At 34.7% G+C, this 25,203-nt stretch overlaps 1 protein-coding gene across 11 annotated transcripts in view; it reads right to left on the bottom strand.

The window, feature by feature from the left end:
• Window positions 1-25,203, bottom strand: part of PHF3 (PHD finger protein 3) — an 82,918-nt gene that overhangs the window by 16,559 nt on the left and 41,156 nt on the right. For 7 of the 11 annotated variants that reach the window (XM_078369476.1, XM_078369477.1, XM_002746696.6 and 4 more), the window contains 9 exons: window positions 24,568-24,729; window positions 18,450-20,229; window positions 11,807-12,113; window positions 8,793-8,976; window positions 5,709-5,853; window positions 5,471-5,627; window positions 3,796-3,912; window positions 1,656-1,787; window positions 539-674 (listed from right to left, as the gene is read on the bottom strand). In XM_078369476.1, coding sequence (XP_078225602.1) covers window positions 539-674; window positions 1,656-1,787; window positions 3,796-3,912; window positions 5,471-5,627; window positions 5,709-5,853; window positions 8,793-8,976; window positions 11,807-12,113; window positions 18,450-20,229; window positions 24,568-24,729 — 3,120 coding nt within the window. The remainder of the gene's footprint in view (window positions 1-538; window positions 675-1,655; window positions 1,788-3,795; window positions 3,913-5,470; window positions 5,628-5,708; window positions 5,854-8,792; window positions 8,977-11,806; window positions 12,114-18,449; window positions 20,230-24,567; window positions 24,730-25,203) is intronic. The other 4 variants (XM_078369481.1, XM_078369480.1, XM_078369479.1 and 1 more) reach the window with 2 other exon arrangements.

Here is a 25,203-nt window from a genome sequence, read left to right as displayed (position 1 = left end):
GCACACGAATGTTCACTGCAGCACTGTTTACAATAGCAAAGACCTGGAACCAACCCAAATGCCCATCAATGATAGACTGGACAGGGAAAATGTGGCACATATACACCATGGAATACTATGCAGCCATAAAAAATGATGAGTTTGTGTCCTTTGTAGGGACATGGATGAACCTGGAAACCATCATTCTCAGCAAACTGATACAAGAACAGAAAATCAAACACCGCGTGTTCTCACTCATAGGAGAAACCTGAAGATTTTCCAGAAATCTCTAGATATTAAAAAATGCAAGCAGAATGTTAAAAAAAAAAAGAAAAGAAAGAAAAAAAATTCTTGTCATCTGACTCTAGCAAGAAGAGTTTTTAAACTATACCTCAACCCAGAACACCAGTCACACAAAAGTGCTACTGCTCAAAGACTGAGTGAGTGCCTTACCACCAATATTGGGCAAACAAAACTTACTTAAATTACATATACTCGCATATACATATACTCCTTTGATAATGAATGCAAAATTATAGGAAGAAAAACTTATAAGTACCAATGCAAATTTTGCAGTTGAGATCAAAGAGATGCTGTCTGTGTTGACTAGTGGTATCTTTAGACATGGAGTCAACCTCCTCTTTTTGTTTTTCAGATCCTTCTGGCTTCTCCAATGACTTATTGGCAGTTGGTTCCTAACATAAGTGAAAGTAAAAGTTAGTTTTAGATTAAAAAATTTGGCCTCAGTTATCAAAGTCCAATTATATTTTCCATTTATATTTTTCTAAAATGAAATTGTTCCTCTGATAGGTTTTTGTTTTTTTTAACTATTTCTTAAGAAAATGAATGCTGACCTTTAACTGTGACTTAAAATAGAACAAAATTTTATACATCCCACATTCTTCAAGGCTTCTCTAATAAGACTTTAAATTATTTCTAGTAAGACTTTAAATTATTTCTACTAAGACTTTATTCCTTCACTGATTTTTGAAAATATGAAAAGCTATGCCACCTATCAAATGACAATCTGCCTAAGAAGCATTTATGGATTTCTAAGCCTACTAAAAAATTCACTAAGTCAGGCCATGCACACTGGCTCACACATGTAATCCCAGCACTTTGGGAGGCTGAGGTGGACAGGTCGCTTGAGGTCAGGAGTTTGAGACCAACCTGGACAACATGGTGAAACTCTCTACTAAAAATATAAAAATTAGCTGGGTGTGTTGGTGCATGCCTGTAATCCCAACTACTTGGGAGGCAGAGCTGAGAGCATCACCTGAATGTGTAATCCCAACTACTTGGGAGGCAGAGGTGGGAGCATCACTTGAACCTGGGAGGTGGAGGTTGCAGTGAGCAGAGATTGCTCCACTGCAGTCCAGTCTGGGCAACAAAGCAAGACACTATCCCCACCAAAAATAAAAAGAAATTCACTGTATCAGAGCACTCCAGGAATCTACATTTTAATGAGTGTTTAACAGGTACCTATAATGCAATCTGCACACTAAGAGAAACATTACTCAATACTCAAAAATGCCACTAAACCAAGAAAATAAAGCTATTTTAAAATGGATGCATATTTTAAAAATTATTTTCTCTACTTTAAAAAGCATTAGGAGAAAAAATCTTTTCTGAATCTTCATGATTTGAGCTATAAAACATGGCATATCTATCCTTACCTGAATCTCCATGGCTGCTTCTTGTTCTTTCATTGGGGCATCACTCTCAATTTCTATTTCACCTTTATGAGTTATTTTGGTGATCGGTCGTCGTTCCACTTCTCTCTGCTCTTTCTCAATCATTTCTATGGTCTAACAGAAAATACTTTTTAAAAATATTACATTTAAAGTATGTATTTCCAAATGTACTCCTTAAATAATGGTAAGAGCTTACCTAAAAATAAATGAATCATCACAGATGACTTTTAATCTTCAGGTAATGTCTCACATAACAAACATATTCTGAGTACTTTTATACGCCAGAGCCAGTTTTAAGTACTGGGGTTATAAGAATTAGACCCCATACGTCAACCATGAGAAGTTCACATGTACATTTATAACAGGAGGCAACTGAAGTCCAAAGTAATTTACAAAGTGGTGAAATATACTATTTATATTTGAAATCTGTTTGCCAATTTCATACTTTTTAGCAGCTGCTACAGGGAAATAGAAACTTTCTTGCTCCTAAATTCCTAATTTAATGTTCTAATATTCCCCACAATACAAGTTTATTCAAATGACCAACCTAACAGTCCTTTGTTAGTTGTCTCCTAAATAAGCCTGCTTAGTGACCCTGAAAATTCAGTTGAACAAACCTAGCAACAAAACAAAATTTAAGCAAGTATAGCAAGAAGTAGTATAAAGGTAGCTAGGAACAGAAGGGTATAGATGGGACTGCCTTTGCTAAGTATAAATCATCCTTTAAAGAAAAATCAGGTACACGGCCTTTAGAAAGAACAAGCTGGCATTTTCTGATGCAGATGATACTTGCAGCCACAGTTTCAAAGCAGAAGAGAGGCATGCGCATATTTGGGATATGGAGGGAAAGAAAGGGAGATGATATTATTTTCAAAACATAAGAGGAGGAGAAATTACACAGGATTAAGGTAAAGGAATGTATGTAGAAGTATGATATGTCAAATCAAGGCCTCTAGATGAGCTTCAAACTAGATCTGGCACACGTCTATATGGAGGATTAGTGCCTCAGATGTAACTAAGCATTACAAACAAAAATGTCAAGTATCTTCTAGAATAAAGGGCTAACATTCTGATGCCACTGTAATTTTAAAAAATGGATAACATGGCTATCTCACTGTCACAACAGCGCTAAGTAACATACTTTTAACATAATTTTTAAAGGTACTTTATCTTTTTCACAATCTCCAAACAAAAATTCTTATCTGTGAGTTTCAGAATTTTTAAATTTAAAAATGCAATATGGTGCACATTTTCTATATTACATAACACTCCAGTAAGGTCTGAGACAGCACCACATAAAAAAATCAAATATACAATATTTCTGTGAATATGAACATTCATACAGGGCAATTAAGGTCAGGCTTTATCAATAAATTAGTTATGCAACAATAACTTTATTTTTCAGAGTTTGGACATTTGAAACTTTGAATAAGAGATAAACCTGTAAACATTTTTATTCTGACTTAATTCACCTGGCTCTACAAATTACCAATATTCAAAATACCTTCAAACTGTGCTGCTGAAAACTACAGATGTGATTATGAAAAGATGTTAACTTTTCCCCCATTCTTCTTACTTACATACTATAATATAACACAAGGTAATTCTGTAACCTGGTAACTGGAGAAAATGAGAAAAAAAAAAACTGGCAAGATCAAGGAAACCACAGAATTTAAGAACTACAGGAATGGAGAGTAACTAAAAGCAGCATGGTGCAGTGGCTAGGTGCAGTGGCTCACGCCGGTAATCCCAACACTTTGGGAGACCAAGGTGGGCGGATCATAAGGTCAGGAGATCGAGACCGTCCTGGCCAACATGGTGAAATCCCGTCTCTACTGCAAATACAAACATTAGCTGAGCATGGTGGCCTATAATCCCAGCTGCTCAGGAGGCTGAAACAGAAGAATCACTTGAAACCAGGAGGTGGAGGCTGCAGTGAGCCAAGATCATGCCATCTAGCCTGGGCAACAGAGCTAGACTCCGTCTCCCAAAAAAAAGAAGCATGTGACAGAAAGTCTGTTTATTGTGCAGTCTGTGTTGAATTTGCCTCTGTATAGTTTTTATCCTACGGCTGAAAAATGTAGATTTTGATAGTCAAATGCATATTTATACACAATCTTACATGTCTGTTTTCTCTTCGTCTCCAAGCAGCTAACTCTTTAGAAGCTAGTTCTTCTGGACTCATTCTTATCAGATGATCAGGGGTTACTTCTCCTTTCAGTACTTTTTTAAATAATATCTGAAAGGATTTTAAAATAGGAATAGAAGGGGAGACAAACATTTAAGAGTGGTTACTACACAGAAACTTGTAATAAAGACGTAATTTTTGAAGCCTGATTTACAAATATTTAATAATTTATATATTACCTACTACACAGAAATTAAATGACAGCTTTGTGTTCTAGGAATTTATCTAAGGCAGCAAAACATAGATTTCATATAAAAATCATCATATATGGAGAAGTATGTACAGTAGAACTATATTACCTATCCAAAAATTGTGTTAAGTCTACCAGGGACACAATGTAACCATAATAATAACCAATCTATAATATAGCAAGGTACTGCATCAAAGAGCTTTATTCAATGTAACGTCTTCATAGTTTTAAGATTTTGCATATTTAAATCCTGAAAGGCTTGGAGGAAACTGCAGAGCAAAGAACCAACTGCAAGAAAAAAACCTGAGGGAAATAAATCTTCATTTAATTATTGAAGAAAAGCTTCAGTTATGTAATTCTAGAAACATCTGATCCCTCAGACCATAATGGCAGAATTTTCAATGTATATTTTTATGTCTCTGTTAGTACATGTCAAGAAAATACCTCAAATCACATATTTGTGTAAATATCCTTATACAAATTTATATTAGTTGTGTGAAAACCTTTTATGCAAAAAGGTTGCTCTAATTACATTCCGTTACCTAGAGTCAACTATAGTAAAAAACTGCTGATGGGCCTAGCTAAATGTCACGCACAGGACATCAGTCATGTTCTTAACTTTCAAAATGTTCATTGGCGTGACTTTTGCTTATTGTACTTATCAGAGACCTACTTTTGGCGGTGAGAGCTAACAATGACTCTGACACACACACACACGCACGCCCGCACACACACACACTCAGAACATGCACAGATTTCAGATTTCCAAAAATCAGGGGTTTAATTAACATTTACTCCACTGCTAAAAGATACTTGGAACTAAAGTCATATTTAAGACTACACATCAGCACATGCACAGAGTTCAGATTTCTTCTGTCCCAAACAAGAAATCCCAAGAAAAAATTAGTGGTTTAATTAACATTTACTCCACTGCTAAAAGATTCTTGGCACTAAAGTCATATTTAACACTATCTTTAGGACTAAAGTTACGTATTTTCTTAATAAATTACATTTAGATAAAAACAATTTAAAAACATTTTTACTCTATCTTCAGATGGAAGTATAAAATAGCTCTTTACCCAGATTTAACAAAAAAAAAATAGTGTTACAAATTTTAGCTTAAAAGTTTTTGAAGAATACATACGAACTTTTTAATAAACTGGATTATATAAAGGACAGTAAAAGAAAAATCATATAAATCAGGTTAAGAAACATTTAGCATTTCAGTAGACTAAATGGTTAATGCAATTAGTAGTATGCAGAATTCTTAGTTCAGTAGCAAAAAGACTATTAAAATTATATGTTCTACATCAAAGGAAATTCTAATCTCCAATTAATAAATAACAGATCTGTTGTATTACAATCTGAGATACGTTTTCAGGAAAGTTGGAAGCATAAACATGAACAAAGCATACTTACATTGTTTTTAGGATCTTTCAAATTGAACATTAAACTTCTATATTTGTTCTTATATTTAGCATCTGTATCCCGAAAGAAAGAGTAAAGCTCTTTCTCAATTTTTGTGGCAACTTTTGCTGCCTTTTCCTCTGGTACCTTCAAATTTGAGTCTGTAAGTCTTAAAATTAGAACAATTCAATTATTTTTCAAATATATAAAGCATAATTATTAAATCTTCTATAATAATAATATATGTTACCTCTTCATAAGAATGTCTTTGAGAGAGTGTCTGACACTTTGCCTGATCTGATCTGCAGAAGGCTTGGAAGCAGAAGCAGGAGGATGTACATTAACAACTCCTTTTTCAACTTTCTTCTTTTTCGTGTCTTGCTTCTCATGAGTACCTAATTTAAATAAATATCAGAACTCATTACATTGCTTTTAAAAATATCTTTCCTTTTTAATGCATAAGTTTACAAACAAAACTGATTAAAAGTCACTATTTAGAATTAAGATCAGAACCCACAGTCCATACTGAAATATTCCTGACACTGAAATTCTAATTAAAATTAAAATGAACAGTGACTAAAAACTGGTCCTACTCTTTCCTCAACTTAGATAATGCTTTCAAAGCTAGTTATGTTTCCACATATATATACTAACTTTTAAAAAGCTATTGAGAAATTTTGATCTGAACTTACTAGGCGTAGACAATAACCCAATAACACAAAACGGATGAATCTCTTCTGGTTTTAATTGTGCTTAATATTAATCACTTGAATGTTAAACTTTTCAAATTATTTTTATTCTATCATTACTAATTCCCACACATCTCCAAAATCTCAATGTCAAACATCCCACTGCTCTTATTATACCAGCACAATTTATTCTAGAATCTCCTAATTCCAACACTTCTTAAATCTATCATTTTACCATCTTCATGTATTCACTTTTCTACATTATAAACTTAGATTAGATAGTCCAATAACACTACCCGCCCCCTGTATACTTAATATCTTTATTTTCTCTCCATTAAACGTCTGTGTTGGCAAAACCACAACCCTGCTGAAAGCCAACTTTTATCCTAATAAACAACAAACAGCTGAAGACAATGGGAGAAAAATAAGCACTGGTACTGACAGACATCATTTCAAACTTATAATAAGTTTTAAGTAGGTACCTCACATTTTGCCCTAATCCTATGAACTTTTCCTAATAAATTTGCTCTCCCACTTTTTAAGATAGCTATTTCATACTTTTTATCCTCTCATCTCAAACCAACAATACCTTCTTCTCAACAACAACCTCTTTGATTTGCTGTTCATATTTCACTGAGAAAACGAAAAAATGTCAGCTATCACATTTTCCCATTACCAAATCCAATCTACCTGCATCAGTTCTTCCTCTTACCACATAAAGTCTTCCCTACTATACAGTGGTTGAGCTGTCCCTTTCTATGATAAATACCTCCCTCCACGCGAAGTGAATCCCATCCCCTCATCTCTTCCAGAGTTTTACATCTATACTATCACCTCTCTCCTACATCATCATCATCATCATCTCTCTCTCTCTCTCTATTGGATCATTCCCACTAGTATTTCAAACATGCTGTACCTTCTTTTTAAAAAAAAATTCACATTACTTCTAGCTACTAGAGCATTTGTTTCTTTCAACAGCAAAATTCCTTGAAAGAGTTATCTGTAACCAGTATCTCCAGTTCCTCACTCTTCCATTCATTCATAAGCCACTACAATTGGCTTTTGTCCCTACTACTCCACCAAAACCATTCTAGTCAAGGTCACCAATGATTTCCATTTTGCTAAGTCACAGACTTCACAATCTTGTGTTTATCTTATTAGCTGTCCAGACATCATTTGGTCATTCCTTTCTTCTTAAAACTTCACCTAGCTTCCAGATTACCAGTCTCAGTTCTCCCCTTTCCTCACAGGCCACCCATTAGTTTCCTTTGCTATATATCCTCTTCTCTCCCCAACTCTTAAATGCTGATGGCCAGGATCGGTAACTCACGCCTGTAATTCCAGAACTTTGAGAGGCCAAAGCAGGAAAAATCACTTGAAGGCCAGGAGTTTGAGACGAGCCTGGCCAATATAATAAGACATCATCTCTACAAAAAATCAAAAAATTAGCCGGGTGTGGTGATGCACACCTGTAGTCCCAGCCACTCAGGAGGTTGAGGCGAGAAGATAGCTTGAGCCTAGGAGTTCAAGGCTGTAATGAACTGTTACTGCAATACTGCACTCAAGCCTGGGTGACAGAGCAAGACTCTATCACAAAAATAATAAAATAAAAGTAAATGCTCGTGTTCCCCAAGGGCTCTGCTTCTGTTCCTTCATTATCAAACTCTCTGTAGCTATTTACATCTCATGATTTTAAATACAGGTTGAGTATCCTCTTACCTGAAATGCTTAGGAACAGAGTATTTCCAATTTTGGATTTTTTCAAATTTTGTAATATTTGCATTGTACTTACCAGTGAAGCATCCCAAATCAGAAAATCTGAAATCTACAATGCTCCAACAAGCATCGTCTTTGACCATCATGCTAGCATTCAAGTTTCAGATTTCAGATTTACAGATTTGGGATATTTTACCTGTACTAACTGCTATGTACTAGTAAATCCCGAATTTATATACCAACTTCCAAAGTCTTCTAATAGGCTCTAGACTCATCAGCCAAAGATTTACTCAAAACATTTCCACCTGGATGTCTAATAGGAATCTCACAAAGGCCAAAATATAATTTTTTATTTTTCCTCTCCAAACCTTTTTCTCTTTTCTCAGACTCTCTTTCCTTTACCAACCTATATCTAATCCATCAGCAAGTTGTCAACTCTATTATAAAACATACGTGAATCTGACCACTACTCACTACCTTCCCTGTGTTTCTGTTCCAAGCTACCATCATTTCTTTCCTAGGTTTTTGCTATAGACTAATCAGTCTACTCTCTTTCTCTCCTGCCCTCCTACAGTCCAAACTTTACAGAGCAACCAGAGTTCTCCCTTGTACAAAACCCTCTAAAGGTTTCTCACAACATTCAGAACAAAATATAAACTCTGCCATAACCCCAAAGGTCCTATATGTTCTCTAACCTCATCTTCTGACACTAGTCTATCCCTCATGAATTATCTTCTAATCACTCCATAGTGGCTGGCTTTCTTGCTCCTCAAATGTCATGCTTGTCTCTACCACAAAGCCTTAAGATTTAATGTGTCCCTACCTAGTATCTCCTCCAAAAATCTTTTCCCTAAGTATACTAATTAATTGTATATTAAATAAGATATATATATATATTTGTAAATAATTATTTCTGTTAATCTCACTACCTGGTTTTGAAGCTTTTTCTCCTGTGCAAGTTACAGTTGTAGACTCTTTTGGTATTTTTTCACTTTTCTCTTCTGAGGATCTCCGAGGTAAAACTGGTTGTCCCATCTTACGAAGAGGAGCTAGCTGCCATTTTTTAATTTCATTATCTCTATATTCTGATGAATTTCTGCCTTCACCAGACTCCTGAAAAACAGTACTTAATTCATTAAAATGAAAACCACTAAACAACCTTTAAATATAAGGTAAGCCTCAATAGTATGTGGATAAAAAAATTAGACCTAATATTACACCCTATTAATATAGCAAACATAGTACATTCTTTGGCCCAGTGTTTAAATGCTTTTTAAGATGTACAAAAATAACTCTTAATTATTAGTAAAATGAGATTCACTCTTTCATTCAAAATCTATTCTGCACCTACTGTGTGTAGAACACATAATAGCTTATAAGGCGGAAACAAAGGATCTAGGGATCATGCTCCCAATACCGTTAGTAAAAAGAAAATTAAAAATAAGGTAGCAAGAATTCTCTTATTTGGCTGTGGATATGGAAAAAGGAAAAAGAAATTGTGACGAAACAAGTTTCTATATTTTTCAGTGTATTTCTGAAACGAATGAAATTAACTTCACTAATAACACTAAGTGTATCAATTTAAGTTCTCAGTGTGCCTAATGGCAATTTTAATTCCCTTGAAGTAAAATAAATCATCAGAGTACCGGACACTCTGGTTCTAGTTACAATCCACCAAGAATTACTAGTAAAATTGAAATTCTGAGACACTTGGGAGACAGTAATCACATCCTGCTAATGTGCCTAAAAGACAGGGAGAGGAACACCATATAGACAGATATTTCATCAGGTTTTAAAATAGGGTGCAATCAAAATAGTCATTTTTCTCTAGACTAAGAATCTTCTACTTTTTTTTTGTTTTTTGCCTCTGCAACTAGACATTCCTGAGAATAGAAACATTCTTCAATATTATACACCCAAGGCAGGTAGTGCTATGCCATACAACAGAAACTCAATAAATAGTTCAACATAAAAATCCAGGGATAAGAAAAGCAGATTTCATAAACTAACATCAGACAAGTCCGAATAAGAGTTAACAGTTTACATCAACAAGAAAAGGAAGTAGTGATCACTTGGATGGTACATGCATTTGCAGAATCAGACTTACCTCAGTTTCTTTTCTGATACAGACTGGATAGAGGGCTTTCTCAAAATATTAACAATTGTTAATGTTTATTTGTTTATTTATTTATGAGACAGAGTTTCACTCTTGCCCAGGCTGGAGTGAAGTGGCATGATCTCGACTGACTGTAACCTCCGTCCCCTGGGTTCAAGCAGTTCTCCTGCCTCAATCCCCCGAGTAGCTGGGATTATAGGCGCCGCCACCACACCTGGCTAATTTTTGTATTTTTAGTAGAGGCAGGGTTTCACCATGTTGGCCAGGCTGGTCTCAAACTTCTGACCTCAAGCGATCTACCCATCCCCGCCTCCCAAAGTGCTAGGATTACAGGTGTGAGCCACCATGCCCAGCCTTTATAATCTTTTTAAGCAAGATAGAGACAACTTAGCTACCAGACAATACAATGAGCAATACTTCTAAATGGCCAAGAAGTTGTATATAGAGGTGATTATTAATGCTAGTTAATAATAAATAGAAGTTTTCCAAAGACATGCTATAACCTGTTCTCACTGTGGCTCTCAGATCCATATTATCAATTACTTTGATGATCACATCAACAAAGTAATAACATGTATCAGAGGGACAGAATCTGATTCTCAAAACGTCTTGAGAGACAAAAAATATTCGATGCCACAAGGATATGGCAAACTGGAACTTAATCCAGATTTGTCATACAAGGAATGCCTGAAAGAAATGGATTTGTAAATAATAGGTAAGATTCTGGAGAACACATGCTCGTGCTCTTCAACCTAAATTAACTTCCATATCATGTTATACAGAAATTAGTTTTAACAAGGAGGCTTTAATTCAGGGATGCAAACTTCACCTCAAACTGATCAACTTTCTAACAATTAGAGATGCTTAAAAATGAAGATGTATCCCTTTGCAATGGATTTCAAACAGAAACTAGAGAATCACTTCCTACAAATGTTGTAGGGCATATTAATAAATCAAAATGGTTGGACTAAAAGATTTCCAAAGTTCCAACTCTAAAATTCATGTTCTTTGTGTTTTGGATTATACTTGCCTACTCACATACATTTGTTGCCACTGTGTTTCCTCTCTCAAAGTATTCTTTAAGAATAACAAATTAATGATTAAAAAACTGATAGGTAATAAAGACATTGAGACAAGAAAATTTAATCAGATAAAATGCCGTGTCCTTTATACATTTCTCCTATTAAAGCCTAAATATCTTGAAATTTCTATTTAGAAAATACTTCCAGAAGGTAGTCAAAAAATAATCCCAAATGATCAAAGAGCTAGTAAATATTTATGAATTGAAAAGCTCTTTTTAAAAACAACTTAGCAAGCTAGTGGTCCATTGTGGGGAGCTAGGGGAGGGACAGTGGAAAGGAGGGTGGGGAGGGATAATGTAGGGAGAAATGTCAGGTACAGGTAATGGGAGGATGGCGGCAGCAAACCACCTTGCCATGAATGAACCTATCCAACAATCTTGCATGATCTGCACATGTACCCCAGAAAATAAAGTACAATAAAAAAAAATTAGCAAGCACAATTTACACTTAAAGCCACAAGATTCACACACACCCTACAACAGAAAATTCAAATAACAAACTAGAGGTTAGAAATAGTGTAAGACACTACAAGAGATGAGATAAGATATGCATATTCTAAATGTCACTATCTGGTTTCACCAAGATTGTCAAAAAAATTTAAATAAAAACCTATTCACTTTTATGGAAAAATAAATTTGAAAATGTAGGACATTAAAACTTCTAATCAGAAATTTCAAAATTACTTCATTCAGTCCATACTAAAAGCTCTTAAATAAACAAAATAATGCATTAATGAAGAGCTCACCCGTTTTAAAATTTTGACTTTGTGCTTCACTGTATCATCTATATATTTGGTTCTATCATTTGTTGTGTGTTTTGATAATCCAAGCTTTTCACACTCCATTGTTTTATCTTCACTATGGACTTCAACTGTAGCTTGGTTTTCCAAAATATCTGGATCTAATACTTCAGTCTTTTTGTCTTCTTCAGCACAGCACTTTACACAGACATATTCTTTGTCTTCCTCGCCCATTTGCTGTGCTTGAGAAAGACTTAACCCAACACAATCACCATGAAACCAGTCATCACATCTCCCACAGCCAACCATAAACCTGGAAAACAAAACACCAAAAAACTTTGGTAACTTTTTTTAAGAAGAAAATCAATGTCAAAAATAAGGCTAAAGTAAATTTTCAATATTTGATTTTCTGAAACTTTGCATGTTTTCTACCACTATCCATTCCATAAGTTCAACATACACCAAGTTTTCAAAATAATATTCTATTAAAATGATACCTTTTAAGACCTCAAATATTTCCTTTCTGGTATGAATGAGAAAATGCTAGGGGAGGGAGGGGACAATAAATGGAAGAAAAGACAACTGGCCTTTGTCAGTCTAGAACAGTATAAAGAATAACAAAGTATAGACTAACAATTTATTTCCCCATTGAGAAAGATTATAAGATCTCAGTAATATTTCATCACAGACAATCCATCAAAGTTACAGCTATCTCATCACAGACTTGAAATCATACATAAAATTGGGAAGAATTGTTTATCCAACAAATCATTTTAAATAAAAGATAAAACAATAGCAACAAAAACGGAACTCAAAAACTAACAGAATGGCTCTTCTCAAATTGTGTATTAACCACCTTAACTAGGTAACCTCAAAACATTCTGGTCATGGTATCACAGACTTTTACTGTAAAGTTCAAAGGACTTCCTTATCAATGACCACGTTTTAGATAATTTGTTTTTCCAAATAAATATCAATATCCTAACATAAAAATATTCATATTTGGGTTGGATTCAATCTCTAATCTCCCTATAAAAGTTTTCCCATCGTCTTTTAGCTAAGTAGTAACTTCACTAATCAACAGGAAAAGGGATGTGAGATTTATGACTCTAAAAGAGCTTCTATCTTCCCACTAAAAAAGGATAACCACTTTTGAAAATAATGGCAAATGAGATCAGCAATTTAATTTACGTTCTTTTTAACCCTTGTTAGGAAAGCTGCAATGCTAAAACAATCATTCTTAACTGTCTTTTTTTTCTTCTTCAGGCTAGCAAGTCACAATACGCTTGGACTCAGAAAATTTTAGGTATGTACTTTAAAGACTGTGCTACTGATAAGAAAAATTTAGGTATGTACTTTAATAATCTAAAGACTGTGCTACTGGTTTTGATAATAGTGACACTACCAATTGTGCCAAACTCCTTTCAAAAAGCTGTAGTCCAAGAGAGGATACTGAAGGTAATACACTGGGTGATAAGGCCAACTTAAAATACAGCAGAGGTCCTGTTTTAATGTTACAACTGTAAAAACTGCAACCGTGAGTTATAATCCTTACAGTGTTTTTAAAAACTCTTGCCAAACACCTTATTCCTCAGTAGCAGCATTTCCTTTTCAAATTCCTCAGGTGCCTATTGTGTATAAAACCACTACTATGCTGTGAGACTTAACTTCAACACATCTGTAATTTATCATTCTTTATCCTTGCTGGTAACGCCTGTGCTAGCTTTATCAGATTAAGTCCTCATCTTCCTAGGGATCCATTTGGTTTGAAAAAAATAATATAGAATATTTGGGCTTGACAAGAAAGAAAACTTTCACATGTAACATACATTTGCAAGACAGAAATAATTCCTCCAGGTTTGAGATTTTTGATGCGCCCATAATGATACAGATATTCTAGCAAAAGGGGAATAAAGTTTAAAATGCAGGTGTTTGAAAGTTCTTCCACTTCAAGTTACAAAGTTAAAATATTAAAGATGTTACTTGTAATGAGCATTGTAGCTTTCCTAATAGGTTAACTGCTATTTCTTGAAAGCAACTGTCTAACATGAATGCTTCTGAAATACTGAAGGAAAGCTAATGATTTCCCTTTACTTCCACAATCAAAGGTATATTAAGATTTCTTTAAAGCAAGTTTGGGATAATTTCAGTGAGACATAACTTAAAAACCCACAGTACCAATCATGTTCTTGTCCCAAATCCAAACCTAAAGGTCAAAATATAAAACACATATTAAGGAATTTTCAATTTTTATTTGACAACCAGGAAAGAGTGGTTTGAGGATCATAAACTTTACCAAGCAACTATTTCAATAAGCCTAACTTCAAGTTTACTTTGGCAATGTCTTATTCAAACTTGAGAGGCAATGAAAAGCAAAACTCTAGTGCCATCTACAGATGTATCTTAATAATTTATATTTTAGGTTTAAAACTTACATCAAATTTTCTGAGAAATCAAGAAAAAAATGACCTTGACAAAAATTTCCCTATGTCCTAGAGATAAATTTACTTTAAAATGAAACTGATAACCAAAAACGTATATATGGATCACTTTGAGGTCTAAAACATGGAAGTACGCACCACTACACTCCAGCCTGACAGAGCAAGACTCCATCTCAAAGAAAAAAAAAAAAAATTACTGTCTTTAGAATATATACAGAAGTTGCTTATAGGTCAATTCTTTTTTTAAAAGATGGCCTATCACATTAAAAAATTATATTTTCTTTCCTTTTCATGCTATTGCTCTATTAAAAACATGGGAAGGGAGGAAACATGGAGTAACAGAGGGAGTTGCTAGAGTGGCTGTAGCTAACAATTACTCTACCATTTTCTGCCCCATCCTTAAGTTTCTAATTACCAAGAGCAAATAAGGAAAAGGCTACATACAGCCTAGATGTTAAATCTTTTACTACAAAATTAATGTTGTGTAGAGTTTGGCTGTGGATCAATTAACTGGACCAAGTCAGTATGAATCATTTAATTAGAAGAGTTATAAGCAGTATTTACGTTGTCTTTTCCTACTGTCACATGTTCACATACAAAATTAAAAATAAAACATTAAACTAAACCTACTAAAAAGAATTAAAAACTATTATCATTTTAGCATGAGCAAAATTTTAAAGCTTTTTCAAAGTAACCTACAGACATAACATTGAGAACTCCTCTCTTAACGAATTCATTACAAATTAATTAACTTAGGAGGAATTTCAAGGTGGGCCTCCAGTTCTGGTGTTCCCTTTAACAGAAGGGGGTAGGGGGGAGAAAGAAAGAGCGCGCGCGTGCACATGCGCATGCACATGCGCTTACTCACTCTTCTAAGATGAATGAATTCTATTTCACATAAACATTAAATCATTTTTGTTACTAACAATCTAATCTGCAGAGAAAAATAGAATCAAATGTTCTAGAAGAAAATTTCTTCTCAGAAATTTCGTTTGAAAGCTATAAATGCATTTTCTAAGTTTGTTTGTTTTTTAAATATTATCTGATATACTAATCTTCTACAATTGGGGCCAAGAAAGTATAATGTGAACTAAAAACTCAAGCATCCTTTGGAGACATAGAAAAACAGAAACCACAAGATAGATAATATGAAAAAAACTAAGACTTCCTCCTTACAAAATGCCAACTGGCTTATGTTTCAAAGACGTTCAAAAGCCACATTAACTTAAAAAATCAGACGATTAAATAATCTAGTCTTTAAATTCATGTACCTTCGTTATAAAGCTGAATCAGGAAGATAAATAAATGGAAGCAATCAAAACCTAGCATGATATGTTCATTCTTTAAGAGTCTACTGTCTTTAGGATAAGTACAGAAGTTGCTTAGGGTCAGAATCACATCTAGGCATGACATAAATAGCAATATTACAAAATATAAATTCCACCTGGGAGCACACACAAGGAAGCTAACTTCAGCTGCAATACGCAAAATGATAGTTAATATAGTCTTTACAGAAGCAAAGCTGTTTCATGTACTAGAAAATGTTAACAGCTTTCAACATATCTAGCACATGAAATCAAAGGATCAAAATTATTTCAAAACATGCCCTTTCTAATAAGGATTTAAATTCTTACATAAGGATTAAAATAGGAAAATTACATGCTGCAGGACACGTGCATTTTTTGAGTAAAGGAAATGTATATAAGCACAATATATCAAAGCAGTAGGATCACAGTAGTAGTGAAGGCTAGTTAATAAGTACAAAAAACAAGCAGTGGGTCATGCCTGTAATCCAAGCACTTTGGAAGATTGAGGTGGGCGGATCACCTGCGGTCAGGAGTTCAAGACCAGCCTGGCCAAAATGGTGAAACCCCATCTCTACAAAAAAAAACACAAAAACTATCCAGGCATGGTGGCCCTTGCCTGTAATCCCAGCTACTTAGGAGGCTGAGGCAGAATTACTTTAACTCAGGAGGCGGAGGTTACAATGAGCTGAGATGGTGCCACTGCACTCCAGCCTGGGTGACAGAGTGAGATTTAGTCTCAAAAAAAGGAAAAAAAAAAACAATCAATTACATAGGCTTTTTAAAGAAATCGAGAATGCTGCTTCCAAAATGGTTTCCAATGTTTATATTCAGATCAATTATAGAGTATGAATCCAAAATCCCTATGCACCTAACATTCTAAAAACGCTAGATTCTATACAGTAGATCTGAAAGGTGGCAGAAGATAAACAACAAAGGGACTAACACCTATTCTTCATTTAGGAAAATTAACTATTAAACGTTGGTGATGCAAGAGTCTTTATTAAAGAGTCTGGGGAAACTCCTGAAGACTAGACTGGAAGTTTATCTACAAATTAAGTTATATTACAACTTACTAACATGGCTTCCAACTCTACGCCAAAGTTTCATTTTAGAAATTCATTTACTTAAGGCTCCTATTCCATCTCTCTGTCCACATGACAGTGTAATTTAAAGATTCTGGCAGAGAGAAAAAGGCTGGTTTAAAGAAGCACTTAAAAGCACACCTCACTCTTAATTCTTTTTGGCCTGAAAACAGCAGGCTCACTTTAGAACATCTGACTAAGGCATTTTATTTAGTTAGTTAGTTTTGGGGAGACAGTCTCACTTTGTCAGGCAGCTGGTGTGCAATGGCTCGATCTCAGCTCACTGCAACCTCCACTTCCCAGGTTCAAGTGATTCTTATGCCTCAGTCTCCCAAGTAGCTGGAATTCCACTCATGCACAAGCATGCCCAGCTAACTTCTGTATATCTGGTAGAGACAGGGTTTCATTATGTTGGCCAGGTTGGCCTCAAACTCCTGACCTCAAGTGATCTGCTCACAGCCCACCTCGGCCTCCCAAAGTACTGGGATTACAGGTGTGTACCACCATGCCCAGCAGAGTAAGGCATTTTAAATTAAAAACCATATTATTAAGAGCATATAAGAGTATTCACTTATAAGCACTGTGACAACTTTTAAAAACTGGAATATATTGTTATAAACTAACCCTTGACACTAAAAATAGGCCATGGGCTAGATCATAAATGAAGAAATACACAAGGGCCCCAACATCTCCTTTCCAAACTCCCCAATCACCCTACCACCACCAAAATACATTACAACATACTTTATTAAATTGTCTCTCCCTAAAGAGTTTCACTTTTATGTAGTAAGATAGTGCTGGAGAAAATCACTCTAACACACACTTTCATGAAATAGATACTAAATTCTTATACAGTATAAAAATGTTCTTTTATCATATCAGAGTTGATAGAAGTTCCAACAGCAATATGAACACTTGAACACGATAATCTTGTAGCTGCCAACTCCGCTTCATCTCTTGCTTTCCTTTTCTTAAAAAGCTAGCAAAAAAACACATCGGGGATTGGGGGGATGCAGTGTCATAAAACTACAAATCACTGAATACTAAAAAGAATGATAAAAATTGGTGCTAAAATAATCTCTAAAATTTTAAAAGATTAGAATTCACAAAAAATTATTGAAAACATTAAAACATTTTAAAAAAAGAAATATATGTTTTCACTCTACTCCATGTTACATACAAAATTCACCTGGGTAATCTAACAATTGTTTAGCTACCAAATTTCACTGCAAGCTAAAGTTTGATGGTTATGAAATGGTGGTATTAAGTCTTTAATGTGTTTCACTTTAAGAAAAAAAAACTTCAAAAGAAAAATTTCCATTATGACCTTCATACTTTATTACTAGTTCTTCTCACACAGAAGAAATAATATGTAACTTACAGACCCAAAGCAGCATAACAAGCTTCTAATTAACAAAGTATTTGGCTTTTTTTGCACATGCAGTGGCTATACTAACACTGTCTAACCTGTGACGATGACAAAATATTTCCATGTACGTCAGCTGTTGGCCAGATTATGCTTTTTTATATGTTCTAAAATAATTTATTTATAAATTCAGTAGATTCATCTTTCTATCATTTATCCAAGACTGATGAAGCTTTTTGTTTCTGCACAGGTCTCTGTGTACCAAATAATCTGTCTATAAAAAAATTCTCACATTAATCCCACCCCCCAAAAAGCAATTTCTCTTCAAAACTTTGTTTTGCACAAGTCTCTGTGTATCAAATGTTTTGTCTATAAAAAAATTCTCACATTAGTCCCACCCCTCAAAAAGCAGTTTCTCTTCAACACATCACTCATACACACAAACACACACACCTGTTGCCATGGGGTTTTTTGCAAAACCCACACTGCTTGCTGGGAGTCCACATATATTTGCTTTCAAATGAAGAGCTATGATCAGAGCCTTCTCTTTTTATGGTAGCTATATTGTCTGGAATGAACAATGGTGGCTCATCTAAAGAAAAACTTTTGCTGCTTCTTCTTTGGCGGGGTTGTAGGTTCTTCTCAGGTTTTTTCAGTTTCAGCTTATCTTCCTCCTTAAAATGCTCAATGCCTGGGTGTTCAAGCTCTTCCTTCATGTGACTATTGGTTTTCATTGCTGGGGACTGTTGCTGAGGCTTATGACACTGTTTCTGGCTGGAATGTGCTAAATGTCCAGTTTGTGCGGGATGATGAGATTCTTTCAAGCAAACAGGATGAGCATGTGGCTTATCACTCAAAGAGTGAGTTAAGGGCTTGAAAATCTGTACTAAAGTTTGATCCTGTAATGTTTTTCTCAATACAGAATGAGTTTGGTTTTTCACAGATTTAACCCCAGAATTGCAACTCTGAATCTTTGGCTCCTTATCAACTTGTTTTTTTCTGATTTTGACTGGCCTATGAAAATTTTGCTGAGATTCTGGTTCATCAGTATTTCGTTTCACACTTTTGACATTAACTTTAGTTTTGCTGTGCATTACTTCATACTTTGCTGCAACAGTTTTCTTCGGAGTATCTGTAGTCATGTTTTGCTTAGAATGAATTAGAGGTTTTGTATGTTTGGGTTTTACACTTTTTGACTCTAAGTAAGAAACACTACTTGACTGGCTGTTTCTGTCATCCTGAAGGCTTGCTGTTTTATGGGACTCTATTTTAGTACTTTCTACAGCATTCAACTGTTTTGAATTTTGGTCAGGCACATCACAAATAGCGTTTTCCAAAATATTACTTGCTGGTTCAAAAGCACTAGTATCAACCACCTCTAAGTTTGATTTATTCAACTCAGTGCTCTCCAACTGCCTATTAGACTCTGCATCTTCACAATAACCCAATGGTTCAATTTTCTTTCTTTCAAGGGTGTTCTCAGCTTTATCAGCAATATCCATGGTATCCTTCAATTCCAAATTACATTCAGTCACTTCATCCACACAACTAGGCAAACCTACAAGGTTTTCTGTCTCATTTGGATTTGTACAAGCAGCATCACCAGATATACTAGAAGATCCAGGTTCCTTAAGAATGTGGTCTTCTTCTCGGGATAATTTCACTGACTCCTTTGATTCCTGTTCAACTTTTCTTGTTGCTATCATTTCTTCACCAACATTCTCATTCATTTTACCTGAAATGGAATCATTCTGTTTATGTTCTTCTTTATCTGAAAATTGAAACAATGGGCTACCAACAGGCTTAGCTTTACATTCCATTAAAGCTTCATTTTTCTTTTCTCCAATAGTAACACAACTCTCTGAAAGAGGTGAACAATTTAATTCATGAGATGGCACATCTGCTTCTCCCTGATTATTACACTTATGCTTAGAATCTAATCCTGCTTCATCTTTCATTTCGAGACAAGATGACACTGAAGAATGACTTGAAGACACTGATACTTCAGGTACCACTTCAATTTGTCCGCTATTTCGGCGGTTCCTTCTATTCTCCTTATGGTACTCAGGTTTCAGTGATGTACAAACTTCTTCTTTACCCTGACTCCTTTCCAATTGTTTCACTCCTGCTTTAGGGGTAGATACAGTCTTCCCAGATGCTTTTTTTGTGTTACTTAATGGTGCTGCATTTGAACGCTTGGCAATAGTGCTCTGTCGCAAACTTCTTACTTGTTCTATCACAGGGGAAAAAAATAAATAAAAATACTTAGCTATTTTGTCATGTGCTTATATTCCAGTACAATTTAGAATGTATCACTTCTTTATTCTGAGCTATAATTTGCTCAACAAAAATGTACTGAATAGTACTCAAAATGGTGATCATATAATACATGTCAAATTTTTTTATTTATCGATGTTCTCTGAATTCTAGCAGAAGGGAAAGCCTCTATAAAATTCAGACTAACATTATACCTTATTACAACAAACATTTTCATCATATCTCTTTTCCATAAAAAGTAACCTGGGAGTAAAGTAAGTAAAATTAGCTTCCTTTACCCTTAAAGCCCATACTAAAACAAGACCATCATGCATTTTTAAACATTAAATATTTCTAAATTTATAAAACCAAATCAATTCCAGTGCTAATGAAATCTGAACTTAAAACCTATCACGAAACAACATCTGTGTGAGTTTCAAAATACAGCCTCAAACTAATTCTAAATCCTTTATCAATAGTCTCTTAGATCACCATTTTAGCATTAAAGTTATTCCTAAGAAATGACATCTACAGGCTGGACACCGTGGCTCAAGCCTATAATCCCAGCACTTTGGGAGGCCGAGACAGGTGGATCATGAGGTCAAGAGATCGAGACCATCCTGGCCAACATGTCAAAACTCTGTCTCAACTAAAAAATATATATATTGTGTGTGTGTGTGTGTGTGTGTGTACACACACACACACACACACACACACACAAATTAGCCAGGCGTGGTGGCATGCACCTGTAGTCCTAGCAACTTCTGAGGCTAAGGCAGGACAATCACTTGAACCTGGGAGGCGGAGGTTAAAGAGAGCCAAGACTGTGCCACTGTACTCCAGCCTGGCAACAGGGCAAGACTCCATCTCAAAAAAAAAAAGAAACGACATCTACATTAGAGTACCACACACACATCATCAAAAAATAAACACAATTTAAAAGACTTAAACCAAGAAAATATAGCAGGTAAAAATAAGCATGAAGAAAATTTAAAAGCTTCCCCTACAATGCTCCTACCAATAGTCTATTAAATGAAAAAGTCTCCTTTCCCTATTCTGATACATCCCCTTTTATCAGGAGAAAGGAGAAACACAAATCAAAAGAACTAAAAAGAAAGAGAGCTAAATAATTCACTATTAAAAAAACAACCCACAAATCGAATTTGTCATTTATCACTGAACTGTGAGAATCTTTCAAAAGGTAAAAGTCCAGGTGCTCCTTGTAGTTCTGATGTTATAATTAACAGCACACTTGTTGTTTTCAAAAGCATATGCAATTTGAACACTAAATTATATAGTCATCCTAATCTTAGAGACCCCTTTCAAATTCCCCTAGGACTTAACAAAGTATCTGAGTATTCGATTAAGTACTTAATAACTTTTAAAAACTATTTGGTGGATTATGAACCATTTATCACATGTTCAGTTATATAATTTTTTTAAATACCTAAAATTTTAATAAAGCTTTGTTTTAATATTTAAGTAATTTTTAAAGCTTTGAAGACAGATTATAGTAATTTACAGCTCTATTTTATTCATCCTTGAAATGAAACAAATGGAAGGATTTTAACACTTACTACACATTAATAAAGATCTTTTAACACCCAAGTGGTTGCTAACAGTGACAAAGGAACAGTATATTCAACTGTGAAGGATATTCAGATAAAAAAACGTTTTCCAATAGTAAGCAATTTATTAAGTAAAAGCTAACGTCACTTTTTCTCCTCTAAGTGTTAACTGCTTTTGTTTGAAGCCTGACTCTATAGGCAAAAAGTTATCATTATTTTCCTACAATGTTCATTCTATTCTTTTTATTTCTCAAAGTCACAAGTCTATACCAAATAACTGACTTTGAAAATGTATTAAAAACATAAATCAAGTAAGAGATGATGAAATAAATACATGCATCTAAATTTATTCACTTCTCAAAACCCTACTGAAGTTGTAACAGCAGGATATTTTTTGTAAAATCCAAAAGGCAAGGAAGAAAGAGACAGAAAAAACCAGCAGCAAATTTTGGAAACCAAAGAGAGTTGATTACCAAGTAATTGATATAAGACCCAAAAGTAACAAACACTATGCTGGTAGTGTTGGCAAAAACTACCACCATTAACACCAGAAAAGCCTTAAGAATTGGTGGTTCCAGAGGATTCTGAAGTGGGAGTGAAGACAAATGGTTAATAGTTGGAAGAGCTGAAAGCTCCTTAAAAGAAGCAGTTAAATTCCTAGATCCCTCTTTCCCCTACTCCATTTGCTGGGCAACTTCCCTTCCACAGTCCTGAGCCAAAACTGGTAGCTTATTCTGTAGAGATAGTAAAGCAAGATTTCTAGGCTAAGGAACATGAGTGAGGCACAGTTGAGACTGGCTGTGAAGTAAACTAAAATTTTAAGATTAAGTGAATTTGTATACACTAAAAGTTGAGAAACCCCAGTAAGTTTCCCTTACAGGCTTCTACAATATACTAGCAATCTAATATGCCTATGGAAAATTACCTAAATTCTGGTATGAGGAGTTCTACCAAGTAACAGTACAGTCAGATTATTATACATTGATGCTCAGAGCTGGTAAAACCCAATTTCCACACTTAGAAGTTTCATAATTTTAGTTCCCTACCCTTAAACATGAAAAATAATCAAGGGTCACACATTTCAGGAAAGTCTCTAGAAATGATAAGAGGCCAAAAACCTAAAAAAAATTTCTTTTACAATAATGCAACGTGTAGAAGTCAGTAACTGCAAAAGGAGACTAAAACTGTTTAAATGCTATTAGTGTCTTAATAAAGACAAAAGAAGATACTACATCCATGAAACATAAATAGAAAGCTACTGAAAGGACCATTCTCAACACAACAAAAAAAATATTTAAGAATCAGACGTACAATACCCGATTGAAACGCTGGAGAATAAATATGAGAAAATTTAAGCAAGTAAAAGAAAAATTACAGAGAGGTGGGAAGTAGGCAAAATAAAACGGGCCAGTCCCTGTTACGTGACAAATAATAAAGGTTCCAGAACTCAAGAGCTAAGAAAATAAAGAGAGGAATTAATGATGAAATAATTCGAAAAAATTTCCCAGAATTGAACAGTAACATTTTTCAGACTAAGGTGATCTACTAAGTGTCTTAAGCTCCATACACAAAATACACCAAAACCAATACATATCATGAAGTATCAAAACACCAGAGCTGAAGAGAAAGATACCACAAACTTCCAGAAGAGATCAGGTAACATACACTCCTCTACACACACAAAAAAAATCAAAATAAACTTCTCAACAACTCTGAAGTTAGAAAAAAGATAAAGCAACACCTTCAGAATTGCAGAAGCAAAATGATTTGCAACCTTGAATTTTATGTCCAACAAGACCATGATTCCAGCATGAGAACAGATTATATACAAGGTAAAAAAACATACAAGGTTTAAAAAGTGTATCTCACTGCTCCTTCTTCTCACAAAACTACTGGAAGAGGTGCATCACCAAAAAGAAAAAGTTGAATCCAGAAAGAGGAAATAGAAACTACAACATAAACACAAAGCACAAACTTCCAGAAGAAATGGTAAAGGGAGATCCCTGAACAGCTTTGCATCAGCCTTAGAGGACTAACAGGATTCTGTCTACATAGGAGGGAATCAGAAGGTTCCAAGAGGTATTTTCAATAAAATGAATATGACAGAATGCCTGAAATGTACAGTATCTCCAGGGTAGATTTACACAACTGGCAGAGCAGTTGAAGTATAACTACTGGTATGTATACACTAAACTAAGCAAATGAGAAACAAAAACAAAGCAGAAACACAAGAGGTTACACAAGAACAGTAACTGGTTTATCAAACATCTTCTCTAATAGCATATCACTCATAGTAACATATTACCATTGATCTAACAAAATTATATATTGAAAAAATGAAAAAGATGTTCTTTTTCACCATGAGGACTAGTAGTAAAAAGAAAATTATCCAAAGTGGCCGATCAATGGATGAATAATAAATCAGAATAAAAAACAGCAACATATGCATGTTATCTAGAGATATAAAGGTAAACACACACACACACACACACACACACACACACACAAATTAAACCAGCGGAAAGAGTTACTAGTGGTTTCCTCTGGAGAAGGAGAAAAGGGTAGTGGGGTGGTGGGTACCATAAATTTATAAAAACAAACTGATATGATCTCAAAACTGATTGTCATCAAAACAAGTGGATTAGCAAAACATCAAGAAAATACGATTTCTTCTCAGCAGGTTTATAACCCAACACATCTGTCCCTATACCTCAGATTTTCTAGCTAGACCTCTTTGAAAGGATTACCTTGTGCCATTAAACGAGGTGATTTTCTTGGTGATCTCACAGAATTTTCTTCTACCTTTTCCCTTAAGTTCCTGTTAGGTAAAATCAGTTCTTCATCATCAATGGTATCATTGCCACCTTCTTTAACAACTCCTTCATCCATAATATCGTCAAGACCAACAACTAGAAAAAAAAACAAAAATTAATTTTTAAAAATATCAGGGATGTTAGAAAATTAAAGGCAGTACAGAAAATACTGTGAGATATAGTCTTAATGTAATACTACATCTCTTGAAAACCTAGAGTGTGAAATTTTCTAACACATGAAATTGCCACTACCAAACTCCCAAATCAAGTCAGTTTTATAAACTTCCACCTTGTAAGATAATTAAGTCAAAAAGAGTATTAGCTATACTATACTGTTTCCTGATTTGGCCTCAAATATCACTTCCATTTATTACTTGCTGACCCCTTGTGAAAGACATAGGTGACCATACCTAGAGTCCTCAAATATCACAGTTTTGGTTAAGGTAGTACAAGAGTTCTATACGCTGAACAGGTTGATTCTGGGTCCATGATAGAATAAAAAAATTCTACTTCTAAATGGGATCCCAATACTCTACTAGAGACTTTATGCTACATGTATGAAAGTAAGCA

This window comes from Callithrix jacchus, chromosome 4 (genome assembly GCF_049354715.1).
Source record: "Callithrix jacchus isolate 240 chromosome 4, calJac240_pri, whole genome shotgun sequence".
NCBI lineage: Eukaryota > Metazoa > Chordata > Mammalia > Primates > Cebidae > Callithrix > Callithrix jacchus.
Note: the sequence above shows the minus strand (reverse complement) of the source record. Positions and strands in the feature narration are given on the sequence as shown.